Source organism: Sinocyclocheilus grahami, unplaced genomic scaffold (genome assembly GCF_001515645.1).
Source record: "Sinocyclocheilus grahami isolate Dianchi unplaced genomic scaffold, SAMN03320097.WGS_v1.1 scaffold219.1, whole genome shotgun sequence".
NCBI lineage: Eukaryota > Metazoa > Chordata > Actinopteri > Cypriniformes > Cyprinidae > Sinocyclocheilus > Sinocyclocheilus grahami.
This window is the reverse complement of record NW_015505398.1, coordinates 1670686-1689441: the sequence shown is the minus strand read 5'-3', so window position 1 is coordinate 1689441 and position 18756 is coordinate 1670686. Positions and strand designations below refer to the sequence as shown.

The 18756-nt window shown below is 39.7% G+C and overlaps 1 protein-coding gene across 4 annotated transcripts in view; it reads right to left on the bottom strand.

Annotated features, from left to right (window-relative positions):
• The window catches only part of LOC107596418 (transcription factor 12-like), a 128211-nt gene that overhangs the window by 2537 nt on the left and 106918 nt on the right, over positions 1-18756 (bottom strand). For 2 of the 4 annotated variants that reach the window (XM_016287149.1, XM_016287152.1), the window contains 12 exons: positions 18539-18638; positions 16900-17039; positions 16661-16805; positions 15785-15855; positions 12584-12725; positions 7259-7332; positions 6465-6536; positions 5912-6103; positions 1888-2002; positions 1552-1717; positions 1106-1338; positions 313-463 (listed from right to left, as the gene is read on the bottom strand). In XM_016287149.1, the coding sequence (XP_016142635.1) occupies positions 321-463; positions 1106-1338; positions 1552-1717; positions 1888-2002; positions 5912-6103; positions 6465-6536; positions 7259-7332; positions 12584-12725; positions 15785-15855; positions 16661-16805; positions 16900-17039; positions 18539-18638 (1593 nt within the window). In that variant the 3' untranslated portion in view covers positions 313-320. The remainder of the gene's footprint in view (positions 1-312; positions 464-1105; positions 1339-1551; positions 1718-1887; positions 2003-5911; positions 6104-6464; positions 6537-7258; positions 7333-12583; positions 12726-15784; positions 15856-16660; positions 16806-16899; positions 17040-18538; positions 18639-18756) is intronic. The other 2 variants (XM_016287150.1, XM_016287151.1) reach the window with 2 other exon arrangements.

The following is an 18756-nucleotide window of genomic DNA, read 5'->3' as shown; positions in this document are numbered from 1 at the left end:
TAAGAGACTCCTTTCTAAAACATTACAAAAATCTTAGACACCAAACATTTAAACAATATTGTAACTGTACACATCAGGAGTAATATAATCTCTTATTATAAAGTCTAGATCAGTCAATGCATTCCAAAACCTAGTTTAAGGCATCGGGTGCATTTCCAATGTAAATGTTCCTAAAGGAAGGTAAGAGAGGATGCAGCTCACTAGGTTTTGGAGTAGAGCTTGTGCCTCAGCAAAGCAAAGAATCTTGCTTGTGGTGTCGTGTTTTAACCACCTGCCCATTTTACATCTCTGTGTGGAGCTGATCGTGCTTACCTGGCTGTTCACAGATGGCCCATGGGGTTGGATGCGTCTGTATGGCCCGGGTGTACAGGCGGGTGGGCTTGCTGGGGGTCACCTGAAACCCCTGACACCTTCTCCTCCTCCCTCCTCTTAAGGCAGGCTGCTTTGGGGTTTAGGTTCCTCTCTGCACACAGGAGAATTCATATTATCTCACTATAGTTTATAAAGCAATACTAAAAAAAAGGAATCATAACACTTTTATAGAGCTTTCATTGCCTTATAAAACCAGCTCTCTGAGATCTGTTGAACTGATTAATATAAATTAGGGCTGTTGCCAGGGCCCCTAGTGAAACATTACTGACCCGAGAATCACGTTTCCTGATAGTATTTCAGCTATCATGATGTGTCTGTTTAGAATCAGAACTAGCGATGCCAGATTTGTGAATTAATAACTATTGATCTAATCAGTCAGATGGTTTTGCAAAAAAAAAAACGTTTTTGTGATTCAATCTGCTACACTGAGACAGGCATTGAGACAGTTTACTAACACACTGAATTGATTGTTTCTCACACAAAAACAGGATACTTTACAAGTCGGAAAACAAAAAGAGCGCTGGATGAGGTGGATTTTTACAATGCACTGCATGAAACAAAACTTGTAAATACAATATATATCCATAATAGTGTCAATAGTAAGAAATTCCCCCCCCCCCCAAAAAAAATTGTTTCTGACTGAAAAAGATTAATTGCGATTTAATATTTTATATCTGACTGACAGATCTTATATAAACATGACGTAATTGCATTATGCTGGACAGTGTCTGACCTCTGACTTGCTGTTCGAGGTTGAGAATGACAGCGACGGCCTGGTGAAGAATGAGCAGTTTGGTCTGGGGCTTCTCGCTCTTCAAGTGCACCTGACACATGCGGCCCAGCTCTTTGAACGCCCCGTTGATGTCCCGGACTCGCAGCCTCTCACGGGCGTTGTTGGCCATCCTCCTCTCTCGCTCACGCTCTGCCTTCTGCTCGGGGTTCAGGTCCTCGTCTTCATTGACACTGCTGCAGAACAATTCACAACTGTCAGACAAGACGGAGGGAACAATGTGGCCTCGACACCTAAATGTATATGTGCTTGATGCGACATTTAATTTCAGGCATTAAGTAAATGGAAGTGGTGCTCTGTGATAATATTTAATCACACTGGTATAGATTCACTGTCTCTGAGGTCAATGTTGAAGTGCTGAAGGACACTTCCATGAGCGGTTGCCTTGCCTTGGTCGAGTGCTTCCCCGATTCTGCTTCATATCCCTTTTATCACTCTCGTCGTCTGATTTGAGGTCGTCAGAGGAGTGGTTATCATGCATGTCGTCTTTTTCTTGATTCTCGACCTTCAGGTCCAGAGGAGAAGCAACTTGACTGGCCAGAACACTAGCGATTCCTGTCACACACAACAAAAGTATAGTTACTTAAAGTAAACACTTAACCTCTAAAATGTAGCGCTTTGTGACTTGTTGTGAGGTCATAAAACTGCGTATGTAGCATAACTGAAGAGGCAAACACGTCCAATACAAAAACTTAAAATAAAGTGGTGTAAAAAAAGCTTCCAACCTCTGAACATGTCAGCCTGGTGGTTGATCTCCATGCTGGAGGTAGGACCGGCGTTAGCCTGCAGGCCACCGTGGTTATTGTTCAGGCTGACGGTCTCTTCACGGTGAACAGAGCCCTGTCAGAACAGATAGCCATAAATACATGAGGCAGAGAACAGAGCAAAACATCAAGAGTTCCTCTGATCATGAAGCCATCTGATCAGTGCCGAGAAAACAAAAGTGATTTACATTAAACCGGGGAAGAGACAGATCTTGGACTTCAAAGCGGAGAGAGTCTCTGTGTTCCTACTGTAGAGTGTGACCTCCCCTCTGAAGAACTGAGTGGTATTCACACTACAAAGAACGACCTTCACAGCCCCAAATTTGTGCTCAGAGAGACACGCGGCACTTCAGTCCTGAGTTCTGACTCGGTTCCACCAAAAAACACTCTCATGTTGTTTTCAATTTGAAAGTGTGCGTCTATACTTTGAGAGGCAGGTTGATTGTAACACAACACTGGATGCTGCACTGCTTCAGACAATATTGGATTTCAGGGGTAGTGGTAGAAGGAAAACAGCAAACATCAGGTTATTTAAAAGCATTTAAGTCAACGTGAAGCACATATATGTATATTGTATACTGTAATTTTTTTAAACACTGTGTATATACAGTATGCTTTTATTGGATGTTATATCTATAACTAATTAATTCATATTAACTTTCTTTTGTATAAAAACGTATAAAACAATGAAGGTGGAGTTTCTGATGGGATGTGAAGTTTACAGCTGACATGATCTAGAAGTTTTCAAATCTATCACTGGCTATTGGCTATTATCATTGTAAACCATTATTACATAAATGTTACTACATTAAGAAGAATTAACAAAAATTTATGAAGGCTACAATACTTACAACAGTAGCCTAAAACACAGTTTTATCTGCATTCAAAAGTTTGGAGTTGGTAAGATTTGTAATAAAAAAGCTTTTGAAAGAAGTCTCTTATGCTCACCAAGGCTAAAAACCACAGTTTTACAGTAAAAACCATAATACTGTAAAATATTATTACAATTTAAAAGAAACTGTTTTGAATATATTTTAAAATGCAATTTGTTCCTGTGATGGCAAAGCTGAATTTTTAGCAGCTGGTCTTCAGTCTTTACTGTCCCTTTTGACCAATTCAATGTGTCTTTTCAGATTAAAGGAATTAATAAAGTATTAAAAAATCTTACTGACCCCAAATGTTTGATTTATTTTTTATATACAAGTTATGAAAACTATTATTTTCTCTAGAAAAACTATACACTGCTGCATTGTGCACAGTAAGACCAGAAATGTGTTTTAACAAAGTAAATGAATTTAGATTTTTAAAGTTGACTTGAAGGATCAGTTTTTTTGTGCAATTTTTGAAATAGACACCAAGACATAATTTGTCAGCATTTATATGTAGAAAAATGAAAACAAAATGGCTTATTCACATGTGGATACGGCAACAATCTGCCCTTTCATGCTGAACATCAAATGACAGTTTGGCCAGCATTCGTCACTGGTGGCTTCCAAACGCATCTGGATTTGATCAACGTCTTGCCATGCGATTAGCGTCCCAATGGAGAAGAAACCGCTGTAGCCCCCCTCCAACTCTTTTCCTTCCACCCCTGCCACAGCAGGCGGGAGCACATGTTCACCCGCAATCTAATTTCCTTTTTGAGGATCCACGGGATTGGGAGTCATGGCGAAAGGAGCAGAAATGGGGGAGGAGGAGAGATCTTTCCCCCCTTTTCCTTCAGGAATGCGTTCCTAAGTCACTGTTGGCCTTTGTTAACCTCCGTGCCGCCCAGGCCCAAACCCCTTCCCCCACGCTCTAATCTCAGCACCACTCTCAACAGGTGTCCAAACAACTCTTTGTCTGTGGCAGAAGAGGGGTGGAGGAGAGGGGGTGCCAACCAAAGAAGGCGGCCATTTTCCTGTCTGGGCTTGATTACCATACAGCTGAGGCGCTCAGACACACACGACTAAAGCGTCAGATTTCTTGAGTTGTTAAAAAGACGAGGGGAAAAAAAGAAAAGAGGGGAGACAGAAAGAGAAAAGAGTGCGCCAAAATAAAAGCACGCTGGCTGTGCTGAATCAGGACCTTGTCTGAGTGTGTGTTTGGGTCGAGCCTGGAGCACAGAGCTCTGTTTGTGTGCTTATGAACATATAGTCCACTGACAGCACTGTGACAGCTCCCGCGCAGATGAACGGATCATGACACAGCCCCAGCACTGCTCTGTCACTCTGCTGCAATCTCCTCTCTTCTGCATGAATGAAACGCACCTCTGTTCATCACGATTGAAAACATAAGCTGTGCCAAGCCAAAAATTTGTGAACGCTTTTGTCACTTTGTGGCAAACCAGAGAATGATTGAATTGTTGTTGGAAATTACAGCCACAAAGGGCTTTCTTTCAATGGAATCTGAAATCTTGAATTTTGAAGAATGCTGGTAACCAGACTGTCCTGATGACCACTGACTTCCACTGAATGGAAAAAAACTATGCAAAATATGTTTTTTTATGTTCCACAGAAGAAAACCATACAGGTTTGAAACAGCAGGGTGGATAAATAATGACAGAAAAAAAAGTATTTATATGGACCTACATGAAAGAGATTTTATTTATCATTTACATTGTTTTTATTGCACTCTACAACCTTTTCTTATTTTATGTCTTATGCATTTGTTATAATTATTTTATGTTTTTAAAATCCTTATCCTTTATGTAAAGCACTTTGAATTACTATTGTGTATGTCAATACAAAACTATTAAGATATCTGATGTTTAATATACACGTGGCGCTGGATTTTGAACCAATTAGGTTTCATCGTGGACTACTCTGTGTGACACTGCAGAAATGCAACCAACAACTGACAGCATGTCTTGACGTTTGTTACAATCACAGCTTTTAAGAAACTAATTTTTTTTTTAAGCAATTTACATGAATAATATAGTTTTGTCATTTTATGTCATTCCTGGTTAGAGCACAGAGAGGTTAGAGAGTTAGGTGTTTGTGTTGTATTTGATTTCTAAATGTGTTTTTTTTAGATTGGGGCTATGAAACATTATTGGCACACACAGAGTGTCTTGTGTGGAGAGGAGAGGAAACTATACAAAAATATATATTTACTTATACAAAATGATTTCTGTAATTGTACATGTTGAGTATGTCAAACTTTGTTTGACTTAAATGTTAATAAACAGTTCTATGAAAGCTTCACTAACATGTGCAACAGCATTCCAGACATTAACTGTCTGTTTGAAACGTTAAGTGAGAACAGTGGGTTGTTCATCAGGAAATTTCAGATCTTCATGGTCAAGTAGACTTTCCACTGTAGTGGTCATTCACGAAAACATTTGAGTGTTGCTTTAGTCTTTGGACAAAAACAAATAGGTCAGTGTCAGTCCATTTGAAAGCATATGAAGTTGAAAGAAAATCCAAATGCTGTTTTGAATACAGATAAAAGGCCATGATTATTTCCTATTATTGGGAAACCACTGGGAATCGCCTCCCCTCGCTTGTTCCGACTACTACAGCTGCGTGCAGATCTCTCTGTAAAAGGGAATGATTGTCGTGGGATGGTGGGGGAGATACAGAGCGCTTTAGTTTCAGTGGGTCCCCACAGCCCCAGCAAGCTACAGTGCGGAAATGTCTTGCAGACCGGCACTGATCTACTAGATTCTACTGTGACTGCTTTTCCCATTCAGCCTGAGGAACGCAGCTCACGGAGGGAGAATGAGCTTGGGTCCAGCCATTACGCTTATGGAAAGTATGTGGGTTTAAGTTAAACTGCTCTCAGTGGAAAATAGATCAGTTTCAGCACATGGCCAGGCCTTCATTTTAAACAGGTGGCTTAACTCTGTTTATTAGCCTATTTGGAGAGGCATGATGAAAAAACACATGCATTTCTCTTCCTCGTGCCTGTAATAACTGTACGAGACCTCAAGAGCAATGAGACATTCAATGGCTCTGAAACACATATGCTAAAGTTTCCTTCATGACAGGGAAGTTTTCTTTACCATTTGTGCTGTTCGGTTGGTGACCAATCCAGAAGCGGGGAAATTGGTGCCGATGGCTGAGATTGGCCCGTTGTGCGCTTGCCCTAACAGGCTGTGGATGTCGCTGGACAGGGCGGCAGTGGAGCCCACGGCATGATTCCGCAGGACGTGGATTGCATCGTCCAGCCTGTCCAGTCGGTCCTCCATCCGAGACTGAAATGAGTGATGCAAAGTGGAGGGAGAGAAAGAGAAAACAACATGGGCATAAATTATACAAATATCAACAGAGACTTTATTAAAGACACAGAATTACAAAATGGCAAAGACTGAAAAGCAAAGGAACAGGAAAAGAAGAGAAAAAGTGAAAGGTTAAACCACTTAAAAAACATCTGTTGAAATAAACAAAAATGAAATAAACTGTTTTCCACTAACTAACTGCAAAATGGTAATTTTTATGTATTATTATCATCAAAGATGAAATGGCAAAACAGAAAAAGCACAGCCAAATCAAAAGAAAGCCGATGGCTGAATGGAAAAGAAGGACAGGACGTGACTGTCTGAAGAGCGGGAATACCTCACAGACATCCTTTAAGAAGCACATGGCATCCTGCAGATGCTCATGAAGCTGCTGGTGCACACGATTTTTCTACAGTCAGACAGGAAGAGGAGAGACACATACAGTGAGAGACAAGCCTGAAAGACTGCAGAGAGAAGCAAGCAGAGCTTATGAGAGCTCGGCAGAGAAAGAGGGCAGGGAATTGAAGCGGAGCGCCAACTGCCGACATCTCGGTACTTGTTCAAGTAACTAATTACGATGAACCATTGTTCACTCTGCCGATCACAGCTCATTTCCTGATTCCTGGAGGGCCGCTGCTCATGGACGGTCCATAAAAATGCACTTGCAGCTGGCATACAAGTATTAGAGTAAATATTTACCTACACACCCCATAATGTGAATGTATGACGTGGGAAGGAAAGTGTGTGTGTGTGTGTGTGTGTGAGTAAACTGATCTCCTGTTGTGGCTCAGCTCCCCAGTCAGCCCTGGAATCCTGCGGCAGTGGTTGAACGCAGCAGCTGCCAGCACCCCACCCCCATCACACACCCTAACCAATCCCTAACCACCCCACCTTCACACACCCCAGCCAATCTTCATCCACCCCGGACGAGAGAGGACAGATGGCAGGAGACACGCCCCAAGGGACGGGTATTGTTCGGTCCCCACGGCCCCCTCCCAGTCCCGCTCCTGACATTTGTCAGCCAGGAATGTCCATGTAAAGCTACCCCCTGCCCTCCAGGAGCAAGTCATCTAATGACACAGTGTCCATTAAAAAGTGCTCAGTGCCGGGGGGAGGGGAGAGCACTCTTACCAGAGAGTGAAGGGAGTTCTCGTAGTTTGGGGAGGAAGGTGCTTGTCCAGTCGCACGGGGCCACTGAGTTGTACCTGCGGACAGAGGCAGAAGAGCTTTTTAGTCACCTGACACATTACAACTAGGTGGCTTCATTGCAACAGGTGAATCTGAAATGAATGCTTTTTGTGCAACATGTCGACTATATATAATATATAAATATACAATATATAAATTTGAAAGAGTCCTAAAACTTTGAGTTAAGAAACACATTCATTGTTAATGTTACTGAAATAATGGCATTTAATAATATAATATAATATAATATAATGTAACATAACACAATATAATATAATTAAAAGATTAAAAAACTCATGAGTCATTGGTTAAGAAACACATTCAATGTTGTCATTTCTACAGTAAATGGCATTTTATAATATAATAAAATACACTTTTATTTAAACTAAAACTCATGAGTTATTGGTTAAGAAGCACATTTACTGTAACAAATGATATTTTAAATAAATAATATATGTGACCATGGACCACAAAACCAGTCATAAGGGTCCATTTAAAAAAAAAAATTGAGATTTATACATAATCAGAAAGCTGAACAAATAAGCTTTCCATTTATATGGTTTGTTAGGATATGACAATATTTGGCTGAGATACAACTATCTGAAAATCTGGAATCTGAGGGTCCAAAAAAACAAAATATTGAGAAAATCGCCTTTAAAGTTGTCCAAATGAAGTTCTTAGCAATGCATATTACTAATCAAAAATTACGTTTTGATATATTTACAGTAGGAAATTTACAAAATATCTTCATGGAACATGATCTTTACTTAATATCCTAATTATTTTTGGCATAAAAGAAAAATCAATAATTTTGACCCATACAATGTATTTTTGGCTATTGCTACAAATATACCCGTGCTACTTAAGACTGCTTTTGTGCTCCAGGGTCACATATTATATTGAAAACTTATAAGACAGTTATTGGTTAAGCACATTTGCTGTAGAAAAAAACTGACATATATAAATACAAATAAAAAAAACAGTTTCATTCAAAAGATTATTTAAGAAAAACATTCATTGTTCTTGATATGAATAGTATTTTAATATATTTAAAAATATTTGTTCATAATATAATACAATGCTCTTCTTTTATGTAGTGTGCAGTGCACATAGTACAATGCACTGATACACTTTCACAAAAGACTAAAACTCATTTCCTATCCTGACTGATTCCAGCTATTCTCAATGTGGGCTGTTTTCCTCTAGGTCTCCAGACACATCATTTCCTATGACTGGGTCATATCCTGCAATGTGAGAAGAGTTCGAGGACGACTCTTACATGCATACATACACAAACCAGTGCTGAGGGAGATCTCCTACTTCCTCTCATTAATGAAGTCATGACTAAAAAGACCTGGCAGAACAATGCAGGACCGCGATAAGAGCGATGACTTGGACCCTGAGCGTCTTCCCTCGACTAATACTGCATGAGCTCAACGGAGAAGCTCGATATTCTAGACGTAACAGGATGAGACCACGACTCTCTCTCAGATCTCAACTCGCACAAACAAACTACTGGACGGTGAGCGGTGATGTGACCAATCTCATGTCAGACACTGTCAGGGAAAAGAAAAAACACTGTTTTGCCACATTACTCAAGTAGCAGCATAAGATTTTATTTGGCTTGGTCACATTCTCAGCCCTCAGACTCAATGTTTCGCTTTTTTTCCCCTTCAAAATTCAGTCGCTGGAAGAATTCAGTGAATGTGTTTTTGTTCTGTGGCAGAGTGTGTGAGGCTGGAAGGGACTATAATGAGGATGTAAATGACTCTGGTCTGGTCTGGTCTCGGTCTAAACGTGCTGACTCTGACTGGCCATAAATCAACACCGCTCTAAAAGAATGCACATCTGCTAATCACAAATCAAAACGCTGGTGGTGGGGGTCGCTTTCAATCCCTTCACTTCCAAGTCTACTTCACTCCAACTGGCAAACAATCCACTACAAAAAGTCTTGTGTGAAGGCTGTGGAGAACAATAAAACAGGCCAAGTACCCTTAATGTAGCATGACCCAAAGGAAGTCTTTTCGGCTTATTTACATTAATCAGTTTAGGAGGGAGATCTGCGCTCCTCGTCCTTTGACCCGACTCCACCAGGCACAGACTCAACCACTGACTCTAGGTGCTTTGTTGACACCAGAGATTTCCTATTTTGCTGGTTGGCATAACGGACCTGCTGTGGTCATACGTCGAGCTCTTCTAGCATAGCGCAAGTCCTTCTCAGAAACAATTGGTTAATTTCATCTCGACCATTCAACCATTCGTCCTTCCCAAAGTGAAAGCAGCTCTAATTTGAAGGAATTCACTCTTTGAAACCACAAAGCTCTCAGAAGCAGACTCTTATTAAGGGCCTATTAAAAATTACTTTGGGGCTATGAGAAGAGAGTGCAGGGTTTAATAAGGCGTCGTCATCGGCGGCCAGCTTGACAAATGAGCGTGGGCCGGTGTAGTACTCTGCACGTGCTGCTGGGGTCTAATTGGCTGGTATGGGCAGCAGAGACCCAGCTACGAGCGGGTCTAATGGCTGAATTTAATAACTAATCCAGAGAAACAGATGGATGTGCTTCGCTTAATCATAACATCATGAAAAAATGTGCACCAATGTCTAAGAACCATCTAATCAAAAAAAAAAAAAAAGCTTCAAAATATAAAAGTCCTCAGATATCAAAGGGAACGTTGACTGCCTGCATGTGAGTGTAAATCAACTTAATGATGTGATAAAATTGCAGGCAGAGAGAAAGCCAAATGTGACTAAATACTAACAGCAGACCAACATTTTGATTCATCAAACAATATTTGATGAATGAGTTCTGTTCTTTCTAAAACTGTTTTCATAAATTTTAAGTAAATACATTTTTATATAAATACATTTCTTATTTTATATCTTATTTTTTCCAATTTAAACATACACTACTATTCACAAGTTTGGGGTCATTACATTTTTTCAAGGAAATTATATTTGTTTTCAGCAACAATGCATTTAATTGACAGTAAAGACTTTTAAATTGTAAAATGTTTGTTCTTTTGAACGTTCTATTCATCAAAGATTCCTGAACAAATGTATCACAGTTACTACAACAGTATTAAGCAACACGACTAAAGTATTGTGACACTAAAGACTGGAGTAATCGCTGTTGCAAATTTAGCTTTGTCATCACAGGAATAAATCACATTTTAAAATATATTACATATATTACATAGAAAACATTTTAAATTGTAATAATATGTCACAATATTACTAATTTTACTCTATTTTTGATTAAATAAATGCATATAATCAAATAAATGAGCATAAGTGACTTCTTAAAAAACAAAAACATACCAAACCCAAACATTTAAATGGTAGTGTACATTAACTGAAATATATAAAATATAGAAACATATTTAAAAATAAGCACATTGTTTACTTACACATTTAGTACATTTATATATTTAAAAAAAGGAATTCTTTAAATAATAAAAAAGGTGCGCTAAGATGACAGGAAGTTACATCGTAAGGTACAGACTGCTGAGTGGAGAGGAAGGCTGTCTCTGAGCTGAGTCATCCTCTCCCTCCCTTCCTCTCAGTCAGTCATGCTAATAAATGAGGATCTTTGCAGGCCGGTCTGTCATGGGCAACAGCTGTGTGAGGAACAGGGCAACAGCTGAAGCTAAGGAGTGGGACAGACACCGACACAGCTGTCACCACTATATCAATGAACACACACACAACTGCCCTCTCACTGAAACAACACGCTGAGAAACTGCCATTTAGTATCTCTGTCTATCCCTCTGTGCTTCAAAATATTTTTTCATTTAAAATGACTGTGCATCAGTCTTGTCAGGCGCAGATAAAATCTTCACAGTGGTCGGTTATCTATCCACCGCTAACCAGGGCATAACTCCCCCGACACCATCTTCAATCTCAGCAGCTGCGGGACAGTGTGTTTACTCATTTATGTGAGGAGGACGGGGCTCGCTGTGTTTGGGCTACACCGCGTCAGTGTGACATGTGAGTCGGGTTGTCGAGACAGGGAAGGAGCTGACACTAGTATTGTTTGATAGTAGGCGAAAATCCTAGTATGGTGATAAACAGACCACTGTGATTGTTCATTAGACAAGAGCTTATTCCAGAATCACAGATCAATGTTTAACGAATGATAGTGTGTAACGGATCATGTTTACATGCTTATATACTGTATACACACTACTGTGGTATTGTGGTTGTCTGTTATTGAAATCTAAATTAAATGCAAAATGTGGATTGTGTTGAGGGTCTGTCTAAATGTGTGAAATAATGAGCTACAGTGGCCCCAAAAACCATATAGCCTTTTTGATGGATGACGTATACACTGACCAACAATTAAAAAACAAAGCGGACAGCATAGAAGAATGTGTTCTGTGTGAACGGCCCACCAGACTGACAAACTCCTATAAAATGTATTGTTGTGTAGACTGGATAATATTAATATAATTATTTACAGTTTTGTGCTTTGTGTGTGTGTGTGTGTGTGTGTATATATATATATATATATATATATATATATATATATATATATATATATATTTATTTATTTTTTTCAATTATTTAAAACAGATTTTCTTTTGAACATTATACATTTATTTCTTAATTGTCACTTTTGATCAATTTCTGACTTAAAGTATTAATTTCTCTTTTTTTTTTTAATCATACTGACCCCAGACTTTCTAACAGTGCACATTCAATGATTTACTCATCTGCAATAATGTATTTGCATTATCTTCATTTGACACCTTTTCTAAGTAAATATTGAATTAAATGCAATTAAACATGATTCAAATAAACATAAATGATTCACAGCCCCATTAATATATATGTCAATGCATTAGATGACAAATGGAAAACAAACTGGCACTTACTTTTAAAAAAATTTGCAAATGCACACTTATTAGCACAATTTCAGGTTTGGTCAAAACACATATTGTTAAAAATTAAGACAAAATATTTCAATTTTTTTTTTGATTATGTCCATACCTGTGTTTACTCTAATAGTACACCCTTGTGACTTCACATATATACTAAAAATGGCTTTGGGATTAATTAAAAAGAATTACAAAAAGTACTATTGGAAGTGATTTTTGAAAAATGTTCAAGCACCAACATTCTTACAAATATTGTGTTATATGATCCACACATTCATATATTTTGAACTGTGTCCAAATACTTCCGAGGGCCACTGTGTGACTGACCGGTGAGGGTGTGGTGTGGAGAGAATGTGTGTGTGGGGTCAGAAAGGCAGACTGGTGCTCTACCTGCCCTTCCTGTGGGGCCGCTGGCCGTCACCACTGTACCTGCTGTGCCAGCGCCGGCCTGAGTCGTCAGAGGAGAGGGAGAGCCCACTGGAGTGGAGGGGTTTGAGGGGAAACTACTGCTGGTGTGGTCAGGAGAATAAATCTGCAAATGAGAGCGAGAGAAAGAGAAAGATCAGTCTGTGAGGAAGCACGCGCAACCTTTAAAACCGGCAACCTGTCGTTTCCCTCTCCGGCTTTACGGCTGCGGTTAGCATCCCTCAGTCTGTGCTCAGCCAAAATTGCCTCATCAATTCTGCTGATTTTACAAGCGGAGCAGCAGTAAAAAAATCCTCACAGCATACATATGGGCTTTTAACAGGCTATGCCGCTCTTTATAATGTCTGCAGAAAAACACACAACCCCTTCTGCACTCTAAATGCTGTGTGACACCTGCAGTCCAGCCAGCGTTCCCTGGCCACATCTGTGGTTGTTATTAAGTCAAAGCCTGGGCCCACGCCACACACCCGCTGCATGTTGCACATCACAAGTGAAACCACATGAGCACAAAAGATCAGAAACCCTGCAAGAGAGCGGGAAAAAGGCTAAACAAACAGTGGTGGTAATAATTCACATTAGAGATTGGCGATATGGTGACAGTACATATAAAACAATAGTTATATCAAATGTTTTATATATTACATAACCATTATTTTACTTTGTTTATAACCAGGTTCTATCAAAAGATAACATTATTCTGAAATGAATTCTGTCATAGGTGATATAATACTTCACACTTTTCAGTTAAAAACAAAACAGTAACATTATAAACATGACTAGATGAGCCGCATTAGAAGCCATTGTAAAATATGCTCAAATTCTGTTTACATGGCGTCCATAATGTCACTTCTAATACATAATAGAGAGGAGATGGAATAGAGAAAAGCAGCTGGGTGATGCACAGAAAGAGAGAGAAGACATGGTCATTAATCTCTCTTTTTGGAGCTCATTAGAGTGAATGAGTCTGGCCCGTGGCTGTGTGGATGGGCGTCTCTGGCTCATCTTCAGTTATGGATGAGAGGTAATAAAGCCTCTCCCTGCCTGCCCAATAAACAGCGACCGAAACAGGCACAGCCCTGCCCACACCATAATAAACAAACAGATGCTATGAAGAAGAAAGGCATCCAGCCTATACCTCATAGTGCAGCACCACCGACAGGCTTTTTCCACCTTACCGGTGTTGTTTGCGTGAGAAAAAAAAATCAGAAAATTCTGTCTTTGAAACTAGAAAAGGGATTTTTTGGTTAAGCCAAATGTCAAATGCAAGTAAACATCCCTGCCATGCTCTGCTTTCTGCTAAAATGGTTTTCGGTCCCATAATGGAAACCACTATGAAACATGCAGGTTTTGATCCCAATTATCTGGCAGGATTTGAGAAAAACAGCTCTAAAGTTGTGGGCCATCACTTGCAGGGGATCATGAAGTCCATTTGACTTAAAAACACATCAAAATGCGGATACTATCATTATTAATCTTCTTATTAAACCCTGAATGCCACACTTTTGTGTTTCAATCAACTCTGCAAATCCTGCCTGGGGCTTTAGTACATTCATCTCTCAGAGTAGACGGAGAGATAGAGGGGGCCAGTGATGGAGTGAGAGTGATATACAGAGAGATACAAAGAAAGAAATCCTCTGCGATATTAACAGATATTTACTGATATCAGAGGCTTTTTTTCATTTATTTAATGCAAATGTACTCATTACAAATTCAATTATCAGCTACAAATTCAATTATCCTTGAATCCTTGAATTTCATAACATCTTAGTATTTGGTTTGACTATCTTCCATTTTAAAAAGACTTGAGCTGCAAGAACTCCACAAGTGATGATTCATGTGATTCATGTTCAAGTTCATGTTCTTCATGATCTGATCCATCACGACTGTGCCAGGCAAGCGGCCGTCCCCTTTGCCCTTGTGCTTCAGGACCTCTTATGGTCATGAGTCCTGACCTAATGAGTTGAAGCGGGCCATTTGGAGCGTCCTGGCCGACTTCTGCTGTATTTCCAGTGTAACACCACTCATTTTACAAACAACAAACGGATCTCCGCCCCCTCATCAGTCACGCTGCTCTCCGCCAGCGGGGGCCCAATGAGCACAACCCATCCAAAAGGAACCTAAACAAAAGTGGCACAATGGGCGGCCTGCAGAGCCGAGCCGCAGCAGTTAGGACGTTTTGCCCCACCCCAGCCCGACCGTGTCCGTTTCACCACAGCTTTATCATGCTAATAGAATTGAGTCTGCAAATACAAAAAGACTTAATTTGTGATTATCTTTCAGCCACACTGTCTTGTGTTTGTTTGTGTGCCAGAGTGTGCTCTCGTGGCCCGGCAGGCCTCACCCACAGTATCTTATTACATTTTTTCTTCTCTTCTTTCTTTTCCCCAATCAAAGAGCAGCGATTAAGCGTCTAATTTCTCAGAAAAGGAGGGCGCTACGACCGTTCCGACATCAAAAGGTTAGAAAAAGCTTGTCCTCGGCCGAGAGGTGAGTGTATGTCTCCCGTCCGAAACAGTGCTGAATCAGTCCAGATGTGTTCCTACTTTAAAAAAGGCTTGTTGTGACTTACTGTAGGATAAGCAAGTCTGCAGGATTTTTTGGAGCTAAATAAGTCTTTAAGTTAAACTCGGCAAGTTTTAGAGGTTATTGTAAGCTCCAGTTTCAGGGACACATTAGGAACTCGCAGGAACGCCAACACTCATTATTCAAACCAACATATAATCCACAGGCTTTTATGTACAGCTCCTTTTCTTGTATACTGCGAGATTAAGAGCACAATTATCCGGGCTTAGGTCCAGCAACATCCACAAACAGATCCCCTGACCTTATTCAATCTCTTAACCTTCTACACTGCTACTAATGCCCAGCCTAAGAGCACAAGTCCTGTCCTTTAAAGAATTAACTGCGCCATTATGTCGGGTAATCTCACCCGCGTCTACAACACGAAGATCCCGAAAGCAAGTTGGACAACATGGGACATGTTTACGATGCCTGAAACCGTACAGTGCTCAGTAGTTAATAAATAAATAAATAATAACAATGTCTTTTATCCATTGCACGATCTGCAAAAGATGGAGGGATGTATAAAGATGGAAGTCAATCCCTGTTCTCTGAAATGGTTAGTGTATGGATTAAGAGATCTGGTTGAATGGGGAAGGATCTCACCGAAGCCAGGGCTTTTCCCAGCGCGTCTCCAGTCTGAGAGCTTCCAGTGGCGTTCCCTCGGTTGGCAGCAGCTACACAAAGACCACACAGAGATACAGCATTCACATTGGAACAGAGCTGACAGAGATATTAATGTCATGTATTTTTTATTGGCCAGTAGCAGCTGGTGCTAGGTGTGTCGAACTACAAAAAGTGCTGAAATAAATAAGATAATTTTTAAGATAAAAAATTATGTGATATTTGCGTGAAGAAAAATTATATACATTATTTTGTATATGGCAAATCAAAATTAAACCGTTTTAATGTTTTTGAAAGAAGTCTCTTACACTCACCAAGGCTGCATTTATTTGATCAAGAATACAGTAATAACAGTACTACTGTGAAATATTAATACAATTTTTAATACTCAAATATAATGTATTTCTTTGATGGCAAAGCTGAATTTTTAGCAGTCATTACTCCAGTCTTCACTGTCACAAAAACCCTTCAGAATCATACTAATATGCTGATTCGGTGCTCAACAAACATTTCTTATTACTATCAAAGCTGTGCTGCTTAATATGTTTGTAACTCTGATAATTTTTTTCAGTATTCTCTGATAAATAGAAAGTTAATTTAGCATTTATTTTAAATATAATCTTTTGTAACACTGGGAATGTCTTTACTGTCACTTTTGATCAATTTAATTCATCCTTGCTTATTAAAAGTATTATTAACTTACTGACCCCAAACCAGTAGTGTATATATAGAGTATGCCAAATTAACTCTCTATAATAACTCTATGATGTTTTGCAGACTCACAGATTATGTGTGGGTCTAAGCATGACTAAAAAATCAAGAACAACACTACAAATGTGTTGTGCGCAGACAACGTACCCATAACTCCCTCTGCGGTGTTGACTGGTGGGGTGTGAGATGCGGTGACGAAGGGTGAGGTGCTGGCACTGCCGCGGTGAAAGCTGGACATGGGTGGCAGGCTAGCGTTGATGTCTGTGGGCGACACCGGGTGTGGCGGGTAGTTCTGTGACAGAGACAAAAGGAAGAGGAACTTTCTTTAGTTTTATATATGGTTATACTACAAGGTCTGTATTTGATCTGTTTCCACTGATTCTTACCAGGCGGTCGTGTGAGTGCAGGTTGCTGTAGTTTCCAGACTGTGGCATGTGAGATGAAGATCCTCCCAGCATTGCCCCATAGCCTGGCTGGCTGATCCCACTGGATGAGTTCCACTGGTCAGAGGAATTGTGGGTCCCATCTGATGAAGTGACAAGGGAGTAAACTTGAACATTAAAAACATGAGAAATATCTTCATTCATTTAATTTGTATACTTTGACCCCCACACTCCTTATTCTGGATAGAGGATGTCAAATAGACCAGTCTCTCTTTTACAAAAGTCTGCTTTTACACTTGAGTCAGAGCCAAGCGCTGAGCGCAGCTGAGATAACATTCAGCCAGCCGCAGTTCACTTGCTTCCGCCTCAACTTTTCAAGGAGAAATTCCTCACAGCCCGAAACACACGGCTTGAAATGGCCATATAATTTTTATCAGTCCAGATTGGCAAAGTTGGAATACGCATGGTTGGTTTACTATCTACATCTGTGAAGTCGGTAGCATGATAGGTAGTGAGTGAAACGTAAAGAGAAGGTTTCCTAATTGCGTAAAAAGAAAAAAAAAGGTTCAAAGTGTGCGCTAGGAGAAGGAACATACCAGAAACCGTATATTCAGGGTCTGAAAATGTTTATATAACTAAAGTGGATTGGAAGAAGATTCAACTTTAGAATTGCGTGTTGCCAAAAAAATGAAATTAGCATGATGAATCATACGTGTGAGACCTGTTAATTAAGCAAGTCCACAATTTCTAGGATGCATCTCTATAACATGCTAGAAAATATTCAACGTTTAATTTTTTATAGCGGTTAATTTAGTGTTTGGCCTGAATACACTACGCAAGTACTTGAATGCAAATGCATCTAGCTATGAAAGCTCAATTTCATGTGTTATGAAATATGGCAGACCACATTGCAATGCTATATTGTGCATATCACCTAGTAGTTTTCTCTTTTTACAGACCCCTGCGTCTGAACAAACATACATTCCTACTATATAATAGGGGAAAAACTGTATGTGAGAGTAGCATGTCAGAATTCATAGTATGCATGAAACAATTGGCGCAAAAGTATTTGGATGACCTAGTTTTTCTGCCAAAATTCTGAAATGAACACTTTATTATCCCATGAAGCCACGGGAGTTGTGAATGGCAGTGAAGTGATGCAACTGACACCATCGGTAATATGACGAAGTCATCATGGCAAATGTTGTACACCCAGATTTCATTCATACTATATATAGAATGTTCTTTGTAATGATCGCAAAATTTGTTCCTCATCAAATTTAGTACCTACTCTGATTCAGTATGCGATTTCAAACGGATTGTGGTGCAACAGTTTTTTTAGCAAGTTCAAATCAATATACACCTCAATGATAACAAAACTAGTTTAACAGCAAACATATCTTAAGATATATCAATTAACCCCATTAGTACTGGGTTTATAATCGAAGAACGTATGCAATATGCATGTTCAGTACAACAAAACCGTGTGTTTGCAATGCCGTGGCCAAGCATTCTTGTCTGCACTTGCATATTTGTACAAAATGTTGCTGACCTTAAAAATAAAAAAGGCTTCCTTTACAAAGTCAAAACTAAGTAAACAGTGTAATAACAGCAAATGACAAATAAAATGATGATGACTGACCGAAGAAAGTGCTTGCAAACATACTGCTGGGGGGTTTGGGGGACGGGTAAGATGGAGAGTCTCTGTTGAAGTCATCTGAGCTGGGAGTTGGTGCATACACCTGCAAAAAGAAAAACAAAATGAGACATTATGACTAAGAACAACTGCTTACAGACAGGTGTGAGGGAATGTAGGCTGCTGTTTTTGTAATTTCTATAAAATAGAGCGACCATCGTACA